Source organism: Gracilinanus agilis, chromosome 1, assembly GCF_016433145.1.
Source record: "Gracilinanus agilis isolate LMUSP501 chromosome 1, AgileGrace, whole genome shotgun sequence".
Taxonomy (NCBI): domain Eukaryota; kingdom Metazoa; phylum Chordata; class Mammalia; order Didelphimorphia; family Didelphidae; genus Gracilinanus; species Gracilinanus agilis.
Window position 1 is genome coordinate 145,466,597 of NC_058130.1, and position 19,023 is coordinate 145,485,619.

At 35.2% G+C, this 19,023-nt stretch overlaps 1 protein-coding gene across 2 annotated transcripts in view; it reads right to left on the reverse strand.

Annotated features, from left to right (window-relative positions):
- Positions 1–18,921, reverse strand: part of ADCY9 (adenylate cyclase 9) — a 189,143-nt gene extending 170,222 nt beyond the window's left edge. For both annotated transcript variants that reach the window (XM_044658049.1, XM_044658041.1), the window contains exon 1: positions 16,817–18,921. In XM_044658049.1, the coding sequence (XP_044513984.1) occupies positions 16,817–18,521 (1,705 nt within the window). In that variant the 5' untranslated portion in view covers positions 18,522–18,921. The remainder of the gene's footprint in view (positions 1–16,816) is intronic.
- Between the last annotated feature and the right edge of the window lie 102 nt (positions 18,922–19,023).

The following is a 19,023-nucleotide window of genomic DNA, read 5'->3' on the forward strand; positions in this document are numbered from 1 at the left end:
GGTTCAAATTTGACCTCAGACACTTCCCAGCTGTATGACTGTGGGCTAGTCACTTAACCCCCATTGCCTAGCCCTTACCACTCTTCTGCCTTGGAATCAATACACAGTATTGATTCTAAGTGGTAGGAAAAGTTTTTATTTGTTTGTTTGTTTGTTTTAAAGAGGAGAATTAAAAGGAAAGAAAAAGATATTGGGAAAAATATTGATGGCAAATGATATTTCAATTATATGAAATAAATATCAATAAAAGTAATACCAAATTCACAATAAACAAATGGTCAAAAGATATAAACTGTTGGTTTTCTTTTTAAAATAAATTTTATTGATGTCTTTTTTATATGTCATTTAAATTTTCCTCTGTATGCCTCTTCTAACTCTACTCCCAAAGAATGATTCCTTTGTTTAAAAAAACAAAGAATTTTTAAAAAGAAAAAAATGGAGAAAAAACCAAAATCAGCGAAACTAACCAATACATTTTTTAAAAATCTGACAATATATATCAGTTCTATACCCATGTACCTCACAGGTGAAGGAAAGCATTATTTTAAATCTTTTCTTTAGGGTCAAGTTCTATATAATTTTGTAATACTAATTTTTAATCATCAATCATTTTTCAAAAGAGAAAACACAAATCTTTAATAATCATTTTAAAAATGCTCAACCTCCCTAATAATCAGAGATGAAATTCAGTGACCTAGAAATTAATCTCATCTATCAAATGGAGGGGGTGGGGGAAGATCTCAATGCTGGTGGAATTGTGGGGAAATAAATTCATTGCTGCTACAATTGCAAACTTGTAGATTTTGAGGGCAGGAAAGACCAAATATTTAAGTACATAGTAAAAGGTACTATAATAGCCATACCCATTGACTCATAAATCCTTTACTAGGAATATATTTGTGTTACTAGAAACAAACAAAAAGATATTTGTTCTAATATCTTCATGATAGTATTATTTGTAAAAAAAAAAAAAAACTGGAAAAACCTAACTGTAACAACAAGAAAATGGTTAAATAAATAGTGGTAAGTTAATATGATGGGTTACTAGACTATATTCACATGACTGACAAATATGAGGAATATAAAGAAATATTGAACAATCTTTATAAAATAATGTAAAATAAAGCCAGAAATAGAACATGGAGTATCTTCATACAAATAAATGAAAGTGAATGAAGAAATGAAGCATCCTGATGGAGATTTTATATGAAGAATCTAAAAATTATGACATTTTTATGCACTAAAATTAATTCACCTAAATGTGATTAGTTTCAAAGAAGTTTAATTAATTATGCTGGTATTTAATGTTTTAATAACAAATCACTTAAATATCTTAAAAAGCATGTCTTATTGATGGAAATGTTCTCAAACACCTCTTTTTGTGGATAATAATACATTCAATTTACATTAATCTCTGGAACAATACAAAGCTTCTTTAGAGACATCCACAATAATGTAAGAAAAATACTAGACTAACCATCCATTCTGGAAAAATGGAATTAAAAAATGAACAACAAAAAGATATAATATGCAGTATGTCAATCTGTCTACCTTGGACAAGTTTTATAGATAGATACTTGGGACCACAATTGAACAGAAAAATGAGATTGGAATGGATTATATTTACAGAAACTGTTTTACCTTTTTTTAATACAAATTTTATATTAACCTCCACTGACAAAAGCAGGTATTCGACTATATGAACGAAATTACAGAAGAAAAAAGTACATAATATGAGACTTAAAATGATATTATAAACAATAGAATATTTGCATTTATATATGAAAAAATAAAGATTTGGTAAGCACCTACTATTTTCAAGGTATCATGCAAGCCACTTGGGATTCAAATTTTTAAAAGTGTCAGTTAACAATAATTTATTAAGAGTAAGTCCTGGAGTCAGGAGATTCCATGTTCAAATAAGCCTGAGGAACTTTCTAGCTGTGTGGGCAAGTCATTTAATCTCAATTGTGTAGCCCTTCTTATTCTTGTGCCTAGGAACTGATTTTTTTTAAGTCTGCTATTTTCTAAGCACTGTGGTTTCCCTACAGTCAAGGACACAGACTTACAGGGCTTTAGGGAACAGAAGAATACAATATGTATACAAATAAACCGATAAAAGGTAACTTGAAGAGGGATAACATTTAATTGAATGGTGGATAGTATCAGGGAAGGCTTTACAGAGAAAAAATGAAACCTAAACTTAGTGGAAAAGGAAGATAAGGACTCTGGGAGGTAGAGAAAAGAGTATATTGCAAACAATAAATGCAGTTTCTATGAGTGCAAAGAGGCAAAGATTATTTTACCTTCTTTACTTGTGTAGATAACATGGATTTGCTGCTGTTATTGTTGTCTTTAACTACACAGCTGTAGACAATGCATATAATGTTCTTTGGTTCTCCTTTGTTCTGCATTGTTTCCTGTTTCCCCACATTTCTTTCAACTCAACAATTTATCATTTTTATAATGTAATAACATTCCATTCAAATTATATTTAAATAAATTTTTTAGCTATTTGCCAATTGATGGACCCTTTGTTTTCAATTCATTGGTTTTTGTTTTTTTTTAATCATGTCTAGGATTCTCTCCCTCCTCAAATCCATCTCCTGACTTCCCTGAAATCACAGTAAAAAAGCCCATTTTCTGCAAGAAGTCTTTCTCTATTCCTTTCAATGTTATAGCCTTCCCTCTGAGATCACTCCCATTTATCCTGTTTATATCTTGTTTGTACATATTTATTTGCATGTTTGTCTTCCCCTTTAGACTGTGAGGTCCTTGAGAGCAGGAACTGTCTTTTTACCTTTCTTTGTATCTTCAGGCTTAGTGTAATGCCAGAAATATGGTCACTACTTAAAAAGTGCTTGCTGAGTAACACAGGCCTTTTTGTGTGTCAATAATTCCCTTGCAGTAGGACCACTGAGTGTCAGGGAAAACATTGTTTTAAGCCAAGTTGGAGATAATATGATGTAACAATCTCCTAAATTGTCTCCCTACTTCCAGTCTCACTCTTCAATTTCAATCTATTTTATATATTGCTATTGTTAATCTTCCTAAAATACTGATTTCAGCATAACTCCTGCTCAAAAACCCATAACTTCTAACATTCCAGATTCTCCACACTTTGGTCCCACACTACCCAATTTTATTTAACAGCACCCTTCAACACAAATCTACCTCAGTAACTAGACAGATCTCCTAATTCACTAAAATGCATCCCAATTACAAACTTTTGCTCATATTTCCCCTCTCTCACAGTCCTCACACCCCTGAAAAAATGGTTTTTTCCAACTATTTTTGTAGGGTCAATTCAAGGCCCACCAGCAAGATTTCTGCTATTTCAGGACATATTGATCTCTATACTATTTATACTACCTAGATCAGGCGCTTAGTACTTAATTATATAGAGTATATTGAGACTTGTTTCATGTGTACAAATTTCATATATATATATATGAATGGTATATTTGGTATAGTTCATATATATGTGTGTGTGTGTGTATATATATATATATATATATATATGTATGTATAGCTGGTATATTTGGTATAGTTCACATGAACTATACCAAATATACCAGCTATACTAAAACTTTAAGAAACACTCCTATGTATTTGATCTCTTTTGAATTATTCTTAGACCCAACACAACATTCTACTCACATTAGGTGCTCAGTAAACACAAAATGAACTAATAAATGAATAATTGTGTTGACAGTGTATTTTAAATGCCAGGCTAAAATGTCTGTATGTTATATTACAGGCATTTAGAAGACATTGACAAATTTTGAGTAGGAGGTACATGATACAATCTGATCTGAATTTTAGTAATATCAGTTTCACAGGGTGAAGGTCAATTTTGGAAAGCCTGGAGACCAACTGGGATGCTACTGCAGTAGTCCTCGAGGAGAATAAAGATGCCCTATGGAAGAGGTCAAGTAAGTAGACAGAAGGGGATTTAGATAAGTGAGTTTAAGACAAAGGAAAGAGTTAAGAACTACTCGAAGTGACTGGAAGGATGATAATGTCAGCCCCACAAATGTTCCGAAGTTTATAAAAGCAATATAGCTTCTCTGAAAGAGTATTTGTAATGAAAAGATGGGTCTTTGTACTTGGCTTCAACTTTGAAATCATTAAAAGGACTAAGCATTTTCCCAAATCTAAAATCTTCCTCATAATCAATTCTGGAGTCAACTCATTATTCATATGCAGTGGCAGACCCAAGTATATACCTTACCATCATTATTCAAAAGATATCACCCTAACAACCACTATAAGAAAAACTAAAATGGATAAAAAAAAATACTTATTGCACAGACTATGACATATGCCTGGTAAGAACTCTACCCACTTTTCAGTATGGATGTGACAGACTGAATCTTGTGGAATAAGAAAGCGTGAATGAGTTGTGTGTGATATTCATCCTAGATTCCCTTATGTTATCTTTCTACTGTAAATCAGTAAACCCTTTCCAATTTCCCTATTACTATTTACAGTACCGTCATATTTCTAGTCACTTAGGCTCTTGGCTCTTAACCTCAGTGATCAACCACTCCTCACTATCCCTTATTCCACATATCCAATTAGTCGCCAACTCTCATTATTTCCAACTGCACAATTTCTCTCAGCTATGTGCTCTTTGCTTTACTCCATCAGCTACCTTTCTAATTTGAGCCCTCATTGCCTGTTGCTTCCATTATAATGGTCTCCTAATTGGTTTCATTGCCTTAAGTATCTCCATTCTATCCCTCTCCACATAGCTGCCTAAGTGACTGTCTTAAAGCATAATTCTAACTAACCATGTCACTCTGCTACTCTGTAAACTCCAGTGCCTTTTTATTCATTCTAGGATCAAATCTTATTTCATCTTTATCTCATTCTTTTAAAAAATTTCACATTTAAAGTTTTATAATTATCAACATATGTACATAATTTAAAAATAAGTAAATACACACACATAAAGCATACCCAAAAATTTTTTGCTAATGGATTGCACAATCAAAAAAATTTGGGGAACACTGGTCTAGACTATCAAAATAGCCTCCTAATGACACTTCCTGCCTTCAGTTCCCACCAACAAAAAATTCATTCCAATCTGATCTAAAGATCAGGCTAAGAAGGTTTACTTCATTCAATAGTCAGTGGAAATGAGTTGCTGAAAGTATTTTTTAGTAGTAGATTAGCTCTGGTATCTTTGTTTCCTCCCCTGAAAAATAAAGAATTTTTGTCTCCAAAGTCTCTTCCAGCTTTAACTACCTATATGAAATCTGAGTTCCATTTGATTTCCTCTCAATTTCAGTAGGAATTGAATGAATAAACCACTTCCCTAGTCTAAGGCCTCAGTTTTCTCCTCTGTAAAATTAAGAAAGTGAATTAGACAATCCCTAATCTCCCATTCAACTCAACATTCTGTCAGGATATTTTAAAGAATTGAGGGAAACTGACATCGAGTCCTCTAGCTACTCAGCTGTCTTGTATCAGTAAAAATGAAAATGCATTCTATCACATGAAAGTTTCCTACAACTTTGTATGGTGAAAGATCAGAAAGAAAAATATTAGTTTATCTGAAAATTTCAACTCTATCAGTCCTCACAATGAATTACTTTACTTTTTCTCCTTTTTCAGAGAAAAGTGAAAGTAAATGAGTAAACAAATGACTTTTGATGAAAACTAGGGCCTAGTTAACAAGAATGATTAATATAGGAAGCTATCATAGGGTTCTGGGCTGGCTCATATATATGGAATTGTGGTTTTCCAGAGAGGAGGAGAAGAGAGAAAGGAAAGGACAGACTTACTCAAAAATCTGGCCAATAAATGAGTTTAAAATTGCTAATAGAACTATATACAAATATATATACACTGATCTTGGATAGTCTAACCCTTCTTCTAGGAATTTAGCTTTAATTTAGTCAGAAGAGTAACCATGTCCCTTACTTCTCAAAATATGTTAGATAATTTACATGTTAGATAATTACACGGAAAAAGAAGATTAAGAAAGTTTAACTCTCAAATAAAATTAATTTTTATAAATAAATTAGGAAAGCACCATAAGACAAATTTATAATTTTGTAAAGTCTAAATTTAATCGATCACTTACAAAACAAAGAACATACTTCAATGAGCACTAGAAAATAAAACGTGGAAATGAAGCACATTTAACAAAGCTGGCTACTAAAAGCTATAAACCATATTACAAATATAGTGAGAGAATGAGTTCTTAAGAAAGTGGCAGTATAAAATACAGATGTGTCAGAGGCTTTCTTACTGGTAGATATATACAATAAAGCCAGGAATGTGAGCCAGGAGGGTTAAAGACAAAGACTTCATCATCATTCCTCAGCTTTTTTTCTTGTTTAACTTCCTTTATCTGCCAATTAAAGAGGATCTTAGGTTTTCCCACCCCATTCTAACTTAATGTTTGTTTTTCTGAGTTTGTTTCTGGGGACAGCATACCCAATTTGGATTTGAAAGGCATACCCATAAGGAGTTAAGCAAGAATTACAGGGAATGTTTAACTCTAAATCAGAGAATACTGTGGGACCACAGATTTTAAATCAGCATCAGACATAGACAATTAAAAGAACAGACTTTAATTTTATCACTGGGAGCTATGCCTTGCTTTGTGGCTGCCCTCAGTTAGGTTTGGTGGCTCATAATCTCAGTTACAGACTAAAGAGCTGTCAGCATTGCCCAGTTAGGAAGAGGCTTTCTAGTAATTCAACTTGGCAGATAGTTGAAAATTAGCTGAAAGTTTAGCAAATGACCTTGAAAAACAGAAGAAAATACAAAAGCTTGATGACCACGAGATCACTGAACACACCCAAAGGAGAGAATGCTCCAGGCTGAAGATATGTCCAGAAGAAAGCAGAAACATGACCCAAGAACAGTAGAAAACAATACTATGACTTTTCCAAATGTTATCAACAACCCTGTTATTTTGAAGTTGAGCTGTCCTGGCTATAGATAACCCTACCAGTATGGGTTCCTAATATGTGCCCTTTGACAAATATTCCCTAGTCATGGATATTTTCTACATAAGTAATTACCATGAAGGTACTCTGTCAAATTCTGAATCTCTTAAAGCATTTGAAGAAGAAAAGTTAACAAATTATTTTAATACAGTCTTTTCCTTCAATTGTTGATTTAATAGTATGTGGTATTTGAATGCCTAATTATTCATTTTTCCTTTCTCTCAACAAAACCTGAAGTAGACAAATTCAATATAAGTTCTAAACCACTCAAGTACAAATAATATAAAAGGATCAAATGTATCTGTTAATACCAACAAATTTATATCTTGATAGATAAAGTTTAGAACAAAAAACATGGAGAATCTACCACTTAATTCATGAGAACCAAACACTGGAGTTTTGCCCAAAAGAGTATTTCAGCTTTTTTTTTTTTTTTTGTGAGAATGAATTAAAATCCAATGAGAATTTTGGGGAGCTTTGGTCTTATTGAAATAAATATATTTATTGAAATCATCATTTTAAAAAGCTAGTAATAGTCATTCTAAAGCAGATCTGGTAGGTTATACAAATGTTATTATTTCCATTTAAGGAAAGTCAATCTCAGAGAATTGAAACAACTTCCCCTAGTTATATTGCTAGCTTCTGGTACACTATCTTGAATCAATTAAAGTGAAAAAGCTAAATGTATTCTATTATGTGAATGTGTGAAATGCATGGTGAGATGAGAAAGAAAAATATTAGCCTATCTGAAAATGATAGGTTAAGAGAAGGATTCAGACAGAGAAGGATCATAGATATTGAGCTGAAAGGAACATCAGAGGCCATTTGGTACAACCTCCTCATTTTACAGAAGAGGAAACTGAGATTCAGGAAAGTTAAGTGAGTTGTAACTAGATGGCACAGTGAATAGAGTTAGAATTATAGTCAGAAAGATGTATGTTAATAATATTCCCTCCAAGACACTCAGTAGTTATATGACCCTAGGCAAGTCATTTGTTCTCTTTCAGTTTCAGTTTCCTTTTCTGTAAAATGGAGATAATAACCTCTACTCACAGGTAGTAGGGCAACTAGATAGTGAAGTGGATAGAATGCCAGGCTTCGTCACAAAGACCTGAGTTCAAATTTAGCCTTAGACACTGACTATGTGAACCCTGAGCAAGTTATGCAAACCCTGTTGGTCTCAGCTTTCTCATCTGTAAAATGGGGCTAATGGTAGTACTGACCTTGCAGAGTTGTTGTGAGGTTCAAATGAGATAACCATTGTATAGTCCTGGACATTGCCTAGTACATTGTAAGAGCTACATAAAAGCTAACTCTTTTTGTTATTATCACAAAGTTGTTGTGTGAGGATCAAATGAGATAATATATCAAATCTCATTTCCATTTTAGAACACTATATAAATTCTAGTTATTATTATTAAATGGTGGCACAAGTAGTATTCTAGGGATTTGAATGTTGTCCTTTGACTGCAGAGCCTGTTTTTCACTGCACTATTCCCATTCATTATCAATAACCTGAATGTAACTATGGATCTACCTCCAGTCTCCAGTGTGGGCTTCATCTCTGGGAACCTCATTGGTTCTCATGGGTTTCATTACCATTTGCTGTGCCTATGACTCCCACGACTCCACAGCCAGCCCTAGTTTTGCTGCTGAGCTGAAGTATCTCACAGGCATCTCAAATTGAACATGACCAAAATAGAAATCATTTTCCTTTCCCTAAACCCTGCCTCTTTTCCAGTCTTAAAGATTTCTGTTCAAAGCAACACTATCTTTTCAACCAGGTATACCACATCAATCTTGTATTCTTTACTCTGTCTCACAATCCATAGTTAATCAGTTGCTAAGTCTTTTCCATTCTGTCTCTCCTAACATCCTTCTCATCTTTCTCCTCTCTATTCCAATCTCTCCCAATTCAGTCCCTTATCAGAGAGGAGGGGGAGATAGTTATGGTCTCACCTGGACCTCATAAGAGCCTTCTAACTTTTTCCCCTGCCTCATCTCTTTCTTATCTACTCCATTCATGACACAGTTACACAAATGATATCCACAAAGCACAGATCTAATCATCATACTCCCTGCTCAAGAAACTACAATGGCTCCCTATTACCTCTAGAATGAAACACAGATTCCTCTAGCTTTTAAAACCCTTCACAACATGGCTCCAAGCTGCCCTTCCAACCTGAGCCCTGGGCCTGGAATCAGGAAGAGCGGAATCCAAATGCCATCTCTGAAACTTACTAGTTGTGTGACCCTGGGCAAGTCACTTAACCTGTTTGCCTCTGTTTCCCGAGAATAATAACAGAACCAATCTCATTGGGTTTTATGAGGATCAAATGAGATGATATTTGTAAAATGCTTAGCACAGTGACTGGCACATAGCAAGTGTTATATAAATGCTTATTCCCTTCTCCTTTCTCAGACTCAATCTGCCAGTAAAATTGATGTTCTTACTGACTCTCATATGACACTATATCTTCCACCTCCATGCTTTACTTAGGCTTAGACTCAAGTCTAGAAAGTATTTTCTCCTTACTACTGCCTCTTAGAAACCCTAATTTCCTTTGAAGCTCAGAATGGGTATCACCTTCAATATAATACCTGCTAGTGCTTCTCCCCCTCCAATTACTTTCTATTTTTTAGACAAATAGTCTTCCCCCCAATATGAAGTGAGCTCCTTAGAAGGATTGTTTCATTTTTATCTTCATGTTCCTATTACCTAACACAGGGCTTGGTATATAGTAGGCACTTAATAAGTGCATGCAGATTGATAAGAAAGCATTTGTTGAGTCCTAGTTCAGACCAGAGATGAGCTAGCTAAATGCCCTTGGACTAATCACTTCTCCATAAGTCTCAATTTCCTCATCTACACAACAGGGATAATAATTGTACCACCTATTTCACAAGTTTTTATGAATCTCAAGTGGGATCCCACAAAACAAGTACTTTGTAACTATAAAAGACTATACAAATAGTAGCTCTACAAATAGTAGGCTTCCTAAGTCTAGTGTTCTTTCCATGACACCATGTGGAACACTATTACCTTCTGAGTCACATGGAATGGTAATCCTGGACAAATGAAGCTAACAGACACATAATTTTAAATAAATTAGAGGGTTTCAAAGAAATTTGTTTGAAATTTCTTTTTCCTTTTTTTATCTCATTTTGTGTTTTTTTTTTTAAATTTTTAAATCCTTAACTTCTGTGTATTGACTTATAGGTGGGAGATTGGTAAGGGTAGGCAATGGGGGTCAAGTGACTTGCCCAGGGTCACACAGCTGGGAAGTGTCTGAGGCCGGATCTGAACCTAGGACCTCCTGTCTCTAGGCCTGGCTCTCAATCCACTGAGCTACCCAGCTGCCCCCCAGCTGCCTCATTTTGTGTTTTTTAACCTGATATTATTATTCCCTTTCTTCTTTTTTTATATAAACACCAAATCCAGCAAACCTCCTTGACATTAGTTTTCAACGCTAAATTCTAATTAAATAATTCCTGGGTCCAAACTTTTTTTAAAAAACTACCTCCTGAAACATTGTACACAGAGACTGACACATTGTGGACTTCTCTACTAGCAGCAATGCAATGATCAAGGACAATTCTGAGGGACTTATAAGGTAGAACACTACCCACATCCAGAGAAAGAACTGTGGGAGTAGAAATGCAGAAGAAAAACATATGATTGATCACATGGTTCAATGGGGATATGATTAGGGATGTTGATTTTAAATGATCACTCTATTGCAAATATTAATAATATGGAAACAGATTTTGAACAATGATACATGTAAAACCCAGTAGAACTGCTAGTCAGCTCTGGGAGAGGGGATAGAGGAGGGAGGGAAAGAACATGAATCAGGAACCATGGAAAAAATATTCTAAATTAATTAAATAAAAAATGGAAAATAAAATAAAACAACCTCCTATCTTAGAATCAATACTAAGTATCTGTTCCAAGGTAGAAAAGCAGTAAAGAGTAGGCATTTAGAATTAAATGACTTGCCCTGGGTCTGAGATCACATTTGAATCCAGAATCTCCCATCTCTGTTTCCAGGCCTGACTCTCAATCCAATAAATCCCTTAGCTGCCCTGGGTTCAAACTTAAATAATTGCCTTGGTCTTGATGGCAACCACAAAATGTGTTCTGAACTGGGATCTTCAGCAAAACAAAGAACTGCTAAGTATCGACTCAGAAATTCTTTGACTTAGTCCATTTGAATTATCAGTTTAGAGTATATGACCTGTTCTAAATATATATTTGTGTATAGAAAATATACTCCAAAATAGAGCAATGGCAAGCTTTCAGGTAGGCCCCTAACCTCTCATCGGCTGGCAGAAAGCACAGGTATAGGGACTGAACTTACTAAGTGGAGGGCTGAGTATTCCATTTCAATGAAATGAAATAGCAAGCATTTCAATACTATAAACATTTGTTAAATGCTTACTTCATGGAAGGGCACTAAAACAAAGATGAAAAAAGAAGTAGTCCCTTTCCTTGAAGAGCTTATAGTTTAATAATGAAGATAAGGCATGTGTGCATAACACAAAGAGAATGTGGTAACTCCTAAGAAGAGATCCCCTAGAAATATTATTTTAAAAATGAGGAAAAAAGCGACCCATCTGAAGTTACTACTTCATCTGGGTATAGAAAAAACTCCTGGTTATGGCTATTCAGAAGTAACTCACATTTATAATAGCACTTAACAGTTTATAGAGCAATTTCCTCACAAAACTTTAAAAACCTGTGGGGGGAGTTAGTAAAACTATTATCAGTCCCATTTTAGAGACAGGGAAACAAGTTCAGAGAGGACAACTGACTTGTCCATGGTTACATGACCAATAAGGAAGCAGAGCCAGCAACTGTGACTGCCAACCATATTGGCAAGGAACCATATACTTCCAGGTCCAGGTGGACACTGACCATTCAATAACATCCAGTTTCTGGGCAGAACCCGAGTGACATGGTCATCCTCAAAGCAAACTGTTCCAACAACCAGCATTTGGCTCAGAACTGAAGCCATCAGCTGACACACCAACGCAAAACTGAAACTAGAGAGTCTATATTTCTAATCTCAGGCAAGGGCCAGTTGAGTGTTAAAGCAAAAGGAGAACCAGACCAGTGGGAAGAATAATCTTAGACCTATTTTATGTGGGAATTCTTCTCACATGCATCCCTCAGATGATAGAGGAAAAATGTCATTTTAGCAGCAGAGTTCTGTCCAAACATATGCAGATAACCCTCTAAACTTAAATATCTAAAACTTAGCTCTCAAAACCTGGCTTAAATATTTGAAAGTATTTGAAAGTATTTGAAAGTCACCTGTATCCCTTTTCAAATATTTTGCTGTTTCAAAAAAAATTTTTTGTCAACTTGGTCTTCTCTCACCCCAATTATTACATATTAGTGAAGGTTTGCTATAGTTGGTAGCACTTCACAAACTATAACACTTATTTAATTAATGGTACTCCCAGAATAAAAATTGCCTTAGATTCTAAGATAGAGGCTAAGATCTGATATAGCAAATCTTAAAATCCTAGATTCGGAACTAGTTGTTCATCCTTATTTAAACCTCTATCTCTTTCTTGGGTTAACCTAATTGTTTTCAAAGGTATAGTGGAGGCAGGTGGGTAGCTCAGTGGATTGAGAGCCAGGCCTAGACATGGGAGGTCCTAGGTTCAAATCTGGCCTCAGACACTTCCCAGCTGTGTGACCCTGGGCAAGTCAATTGACCCCCATTGCCTAGCCCCTATCACTCTTCTGCCTTGGAACCAATACACAGTATTGATTCCAAGATTGAAAGTAAGAGTTAAAAAAAAAAAAAAGCTATATAAATGACAGAGCTTCCAACACCACTCCCCTACAATATAACTTTAACAAAGCTGCTCAAGTATTCTCTACTTCCAGTCACTTCAACCATCCCATCCCCCCACATTAAAGTTCTAGAGTGTTTTCTCATTGCCCTTTGGAGCAAATTCAAAATCCTTGCACTGCACTTTAAATCACTTCATCAGGGCTGGTTGGTGGAAAAAGCATTGAAGTCAAAAGATCAGAGTCCTCTTTGTATCCACGGGAAATTACTTCATCTCTCTGTATTTCAATTCCTTCTTCTAGTAAATGGGAATAACAAACAATACCTGTGCTACCTGCCTCACAAGACTGTTAAAAGGTAAGTTGTTTGTTTCAGGCAGTGCTGTATAGTAGAAAGAGCACTGAACTAAGAAACTTGGATTTGATTGAGTCCTAGATCTGCTACTTATTAACCAAAAAAAAAAATCAGTTTAAAAAATATACTTAACTACAAGATTATGAATAAGTTGTTTCATTTTACTATATCTCAGTTTCCTCATCTGTCAAAAGGGGGAAAGTATCATACAATGTTCCTCTACGGAAAACTTTCTGTAAACTCAAAAGCTATACAATGACTATAGATAGTATAGTATGGTGACTAGAAAGTGCTATTCCATCACCTAGGGAGACCAAAGTATAACAAAGATTATACAGAAAGAGAGAGAGATTTCTAAATATTCCTAATAACACTGTCCCAATCAACATTATTTCACAATAATATCATTATTACATGATGACCAAACCATACCACAATGTCACAAAACTCCACTGAAGTACATACCATTCAATTAACCAAAGCCTGACACATTTATAACATTGTTTCTGTGGAATAAAATAACCTCTCTTAATATTGTTTCACCAATTGTGTTTTCAGGGAACTAATTAATGGCATTAATTGCCTGTACTGAATATCTAAAATCTTATCAACTAATTTTTCCACCTCAAACACAATACAATCTCATAACATGAATCAACTACTCCATAAAATACAAAATATTAAAGTGGATCTAGGCATATTTATATACTGTTGTTGTTCAGGCATTCAGTCATATACTACTTTAATGACCCTGTGGACCACTCTGTTCATGGGGTTTTCTTGGCAAAGATTCTGAAGTGGTTTGCCATTTCCTTCTCCAGTGGATTAAGACAAATAGAGGTTAAATGGCTTGCTCAGAGTCACATAGCTAGTAAGTGTCTGAGGCTAGATTTGACCTCAGGTCTACCTGATTCCAGACCCAGCACTCCATCCATTGAGCCACTTAGCTGCCTCTCATATTTATATATTCTCCACTAAAAATTTAAGTTTATGAATTCCTATTTTAAAATGTTAAAATGTATTGCAAAAGAATTTGCTACAACGTCATAGTTCAGTTCTCAAGTTAAAAGGCATAAAGAAACTGGTATCCTAACAAATAAAAGTCATAGAATAAGTAAATTGTCCAAGGGATTAAAAGATATTGTGAGAGGCTCACAGAAGCATAGGTTGAAAATAATGAAAAGCATGTTTATTTTAGTTTTCTGGAGAAATGGAAAAAAAATCAATTTAAAAAATATACATAACTACAAAAAAACTGAGGTCAAAGACAATGGACAATATTGCTATCAAATTATTTTTAAATGTTTTCCTTCATCTCTGTTAATGACCTATAAGCCACAAAAGTGGAAAGTAGCCTGCACTGTCACAATCACTGTACTATATAGACTTGCTTAACTGTTTCAAGGGAATATACTTTGTAGGGGATTTTGGGGGGGTGTTTGTTAGGAAGTTTTTCCTAATTAATTGCCTGTACTGAGTATCTGGAATCTTAACAACTAATTTTTCCATCTCAGACACACTACAGTCTGATAACATTAATTAACCACTCCATAAAATACAAAATACTAAAGTATATCTAGGGATATACATACATATATGTGTACATACACACACACACATATAGTTGTTGTTGTTCAGGCATTCAGTCATGTACTACTTTAATGACCCTGTGGACCATCCTAAAATGTATCAATACAGTTTAAAAGAGAAAAAAAATTAACCTTTCAAGTTTACAATGTTTTAGATAAATATACATATATATATATACATATATGTGTGTGTTTTTGTCTGCTCCCACTAAATGCCTCATTCCAAAAAGAGAAATTAACATTTCAACATCTAAGATTTAACCCTCCCAGAAGATAAGTCCCAAATATACTATGATCACTCATATTTGTTAAATGATACAATTGTCAACTGTGTTAAGTACAGTTTATAAAGTTACTTTTACTGTCCTTTTACTGTATGCCTTGACTGGTGTACTTTACTCAATATGCTGCCCCTTTTTTCCATTCCTTGGAACCCATCAAACAGTAAATGAATAAAAATCATAATACCACATGCAAAACTGAGAAGCAGGGGTAATTCGTCCACAACCCTATTCTGCCTGTGCCCTTCAGAGTGAAGAGCAGCACACCAAACTACCAAGCATAAAAGTTCTGAACATAGCAAAAAAATTTTCAGTGAGTTACAAAGTGCAATTTCAAACCTTGCTAATTAAGCCCTTAATGCTGCCTTAGTTAAGTATATTTTCACTAAGTTCAGGCTTTTAAAAATTACCTCTCTACAGTTCCTAAATTTTAAAAATTACCATAATATACTTGGAGTCAGGGAAGTAATAAGGATCAAGCAAACATATTTTTGCCAGATGGTAGGATTACAGAAGTGTCAATGGGTCTTGGATATGTACCACCACAATTATGGAAATTAGAACTGAGAAACCTTTGAGATAACTGAAGTGCAACTGCCTCATTTTATAAATAAGCAAAATTAAATTCCAATAGCTTACATGAAGAATAATAGAAAGTACCAAAAGGAAAATGTGTATTTTGAAAGTGACAAATCTCATCAGTCATTAATATCTGCTTACCCACAATCTCTGACTTCAATTCAGGATAACTTAAACTCCCATAAAGCATGGACTGTCATTTTTGGCTTTGTATTCCCACAACCAAGTATGATACTTCCACATAATAGACATCTAGTAAATGTTTACCAAATGAAAAAGGTATAAATTAATTCCTTTCCTTAACACAGTCACATCATACAATATCTCAATACCACAAGTTATTTGATGAACTGAAGGCTTTATAAGTAATTTTTTACTTATATGTTATATATAATGCATGCCTCTTTCTTTGTATGCCCCCTAAATAGGATTCTTTACCCAATTAAAATTTTAGTTAAACAGAGAAAAAAATTTTATTAAAAAAATAAAACAGGTTTAGAAATGTGATGAGTAAATTAGTACCAATTTTATGGTATGTTATTTCCTAATCTGTTAAAAATGTATGTCCTATACTAAAAATGATGCCAAATGAAAGCAATTTTAAAAATAGCAATACTAAAGCTTATAGATCTTTAAAGCTAAATTCAACTAAAAAGATATGAAATTTTGGTGGACTTAAAGTCTCAAAATTCTTTTTTTTTAACTAGAATTTATATGGTTAATATGAATAAGAACAATAATAATAGCTTGGATTTCATTATACTTATCAAAGTGTTTTCACATATCATTTGATCCTTATTATAACCCCAAAGGAGATGAAGCACATTGTAACATCCCCGTTTTGCAGATGAGGAAACTGAGTCCTAAAGAAAGGAAACTTATGACTTCAAAAAATTTTTAATGAAACTAAAAGACAATCTTTCTGCCATGACTGGCAAGCAATCTAGCCTTCAGGGAACAAAATGTTTTAAAACATGAAGTGAAATGATAAATTTCAAAAGTTCTTAAGTAAGTTAAATAATATCTTCCAATCTCTCTACCAATACAGTTTTGAAAGTTTAGGGGAAATAAAAGCTACTAAATACTTTAAATCATTCTTTCTGAAAGTCTCACATGTGTCAGCATTGTTCATCTAAATCAGGATAGCAAAAATCCAATTAATTTTAGGTCCTGATAACTAATATCATTCTAGGATAACTGATCAGCCACAAGGAATGGAGAGACAGAAATACACATACCTTTCAACTGGTCAGCAACAACGCTCTGGCCAACTCGTTCAATAACTTTCCCATCCTCCATTTCATAACGATCATCTAAATATTTTGCTGTAGCTTCCGAAATATGAACCTTGCCAGCCACACCCAGCTGCTCCATAAGATTGGCTAAGTTCACATCATTTGACCACACGTCAAATTTAAACCTCCTCATGCCCAGAATGCCACATAAAACTGTCCCAGTGTGAACCCCAACACGCATGTTCACCATTTCTTTCTTCTCCTGGCAGAACTGTTCGATGGCTTTAATCATGCCTAAGCCCATTTCAATGCAACAATAGGCATGATCTGCTCTGGGTTCTGGACATCCTGCTACACAATAATAGCAGTCGCCCAAAGTACTTATTTTCTCACATTTTGTATCTTCACATAAACGGTCAAAACGACCAAACAAATCATTCAAGAGACCCACCAGGGCATGGGCAGATTTGTTGGCACTCATTTTAGTGAAACCAACAATATCTGCAAACAAAATGCTTACTTGTTCAATTTGCTGCATCTTAAACGGACGAAATATTATGGGAGTTTTCTGTATGGAAGACTTTTTCTTCCTATTCTTGGGGCTTGAGGTGGAATGTCGTTTGACTGAGTTCTCACTTTCATCATCCCCCTGTTTCATTAAGTCATCAGCTATGATCCTTGGCATCACAGAGTGAATCATTCGCTCTTTCAAGGCTTTTTCTACCTCCAAGTCTTTCCCATGCATAATTGATTGTCCCACTTTAAGGAATGTGCTCCTTGATCTAACTTCAGACATGATAAATAAGTGAATTCCAATAGCATGAATACATATGTGGAGCAAAGCTTTGCTTAGCAGCTCCCAGTGCATGGGTCTTATTCCAGGTGATGGGAAACAGCATTCATCTCGGAAATGATACCCAAAGGTCTCAAAAAGAATAGAATAGGCTACTCCCAAAAACAAGCTTAAATATAGAGGTAAGTGCATAACAGCATAGAGTAACAAGAGCACTTCAATGCACATTGAAAAACTGCCTACTTGAGACAAGCAAGTATCTGTGGATATGGCAAGGGGAGTATGATTGAAGCTGTCATCACTTCCTGAGAGAGGTGTCAAAACCTGAAACTGTGAAGCTAGAGTCAGAATAAAAACCAGGAGAATGAGAATCAGTGAGGTCCACACATAATGCCGAGCATAATGCTTAGTGAAGGTAAATAGAAAAAAACATACACACACCAAAAGGAAGCACAGAGTTGGTACCACAAAAACAATCATTTTAGATTGCATGTGAATACCAAAATAGATGCCCCAAAGAAGGCAGGCCACACTGATGTAGAAGAGAGCATAGCGGAACCTGCGCTGGGTCTGTGGAAAGCACCTTTCCATGCAAGCCTCCTCTAGGTTGGTAGAGTCAAATTTGGGGTTCCACCATCTACTAGAAGCTCTCTCAAAAAGCTGTGGGAGTTTCTTTTTCCTGCGGAGGCCTCGGTTTCCACCTCCGGTTCTTCTGAGAACCCCTCCTGATTCACCTGAGCTGCTACAACTGGAGGAGATGCTATACTTGCAGTGTTTGGGGTGAGGATTGGAGGAACAGCCCAAATGCTGCTTGGGGTTGATTTTTACCCGGACACTGTTGCTGTCTCCACTGGAGTCACAGCTTACCTCCGTGCTGTGGTGATGCAGCAGCTGCTGGTGTGGAGGGGAAGCCATGTTGACAAACCTCTTAAAGGTTACTGGAAGTTATTATAACAATCCTGATTATATCGATATATCTACATATATAAGTGTGACCGCCAAAAGATCTGTTATCTTTTAAAGCACTGGTTATTCACCCCTGGGTGCTTTCAATGTCCTGGTAAGTTCTCACTATATGCTCACAGCATTTACTGGCTAATGTCGAATCAATGCTTCAATTGTTCAGTTTCAAGCAAGAAAGTAAAAAACTTAAAGACCTAAAAGGACCCATGCATTCATGAAAGATGCTGGAATACGTATTACCAACTTGCTATTTCCCAGATTCCTCTCTACTGACTTTGACCCTTCTGGTCGTTGCTTGCACCGCGTTGCTTTCCCTCCTCCCACACAGTTCTTCCCCAACAAACTGCAAATCTTTGGGGAAGTCCAAATCTTGTTCATTCGCAGCATAACAATCTCCTTTCCGAAAACAACTCTTTCTTCTTGGAGTACTTCATGCTCCAGGATGGGGGGGGGG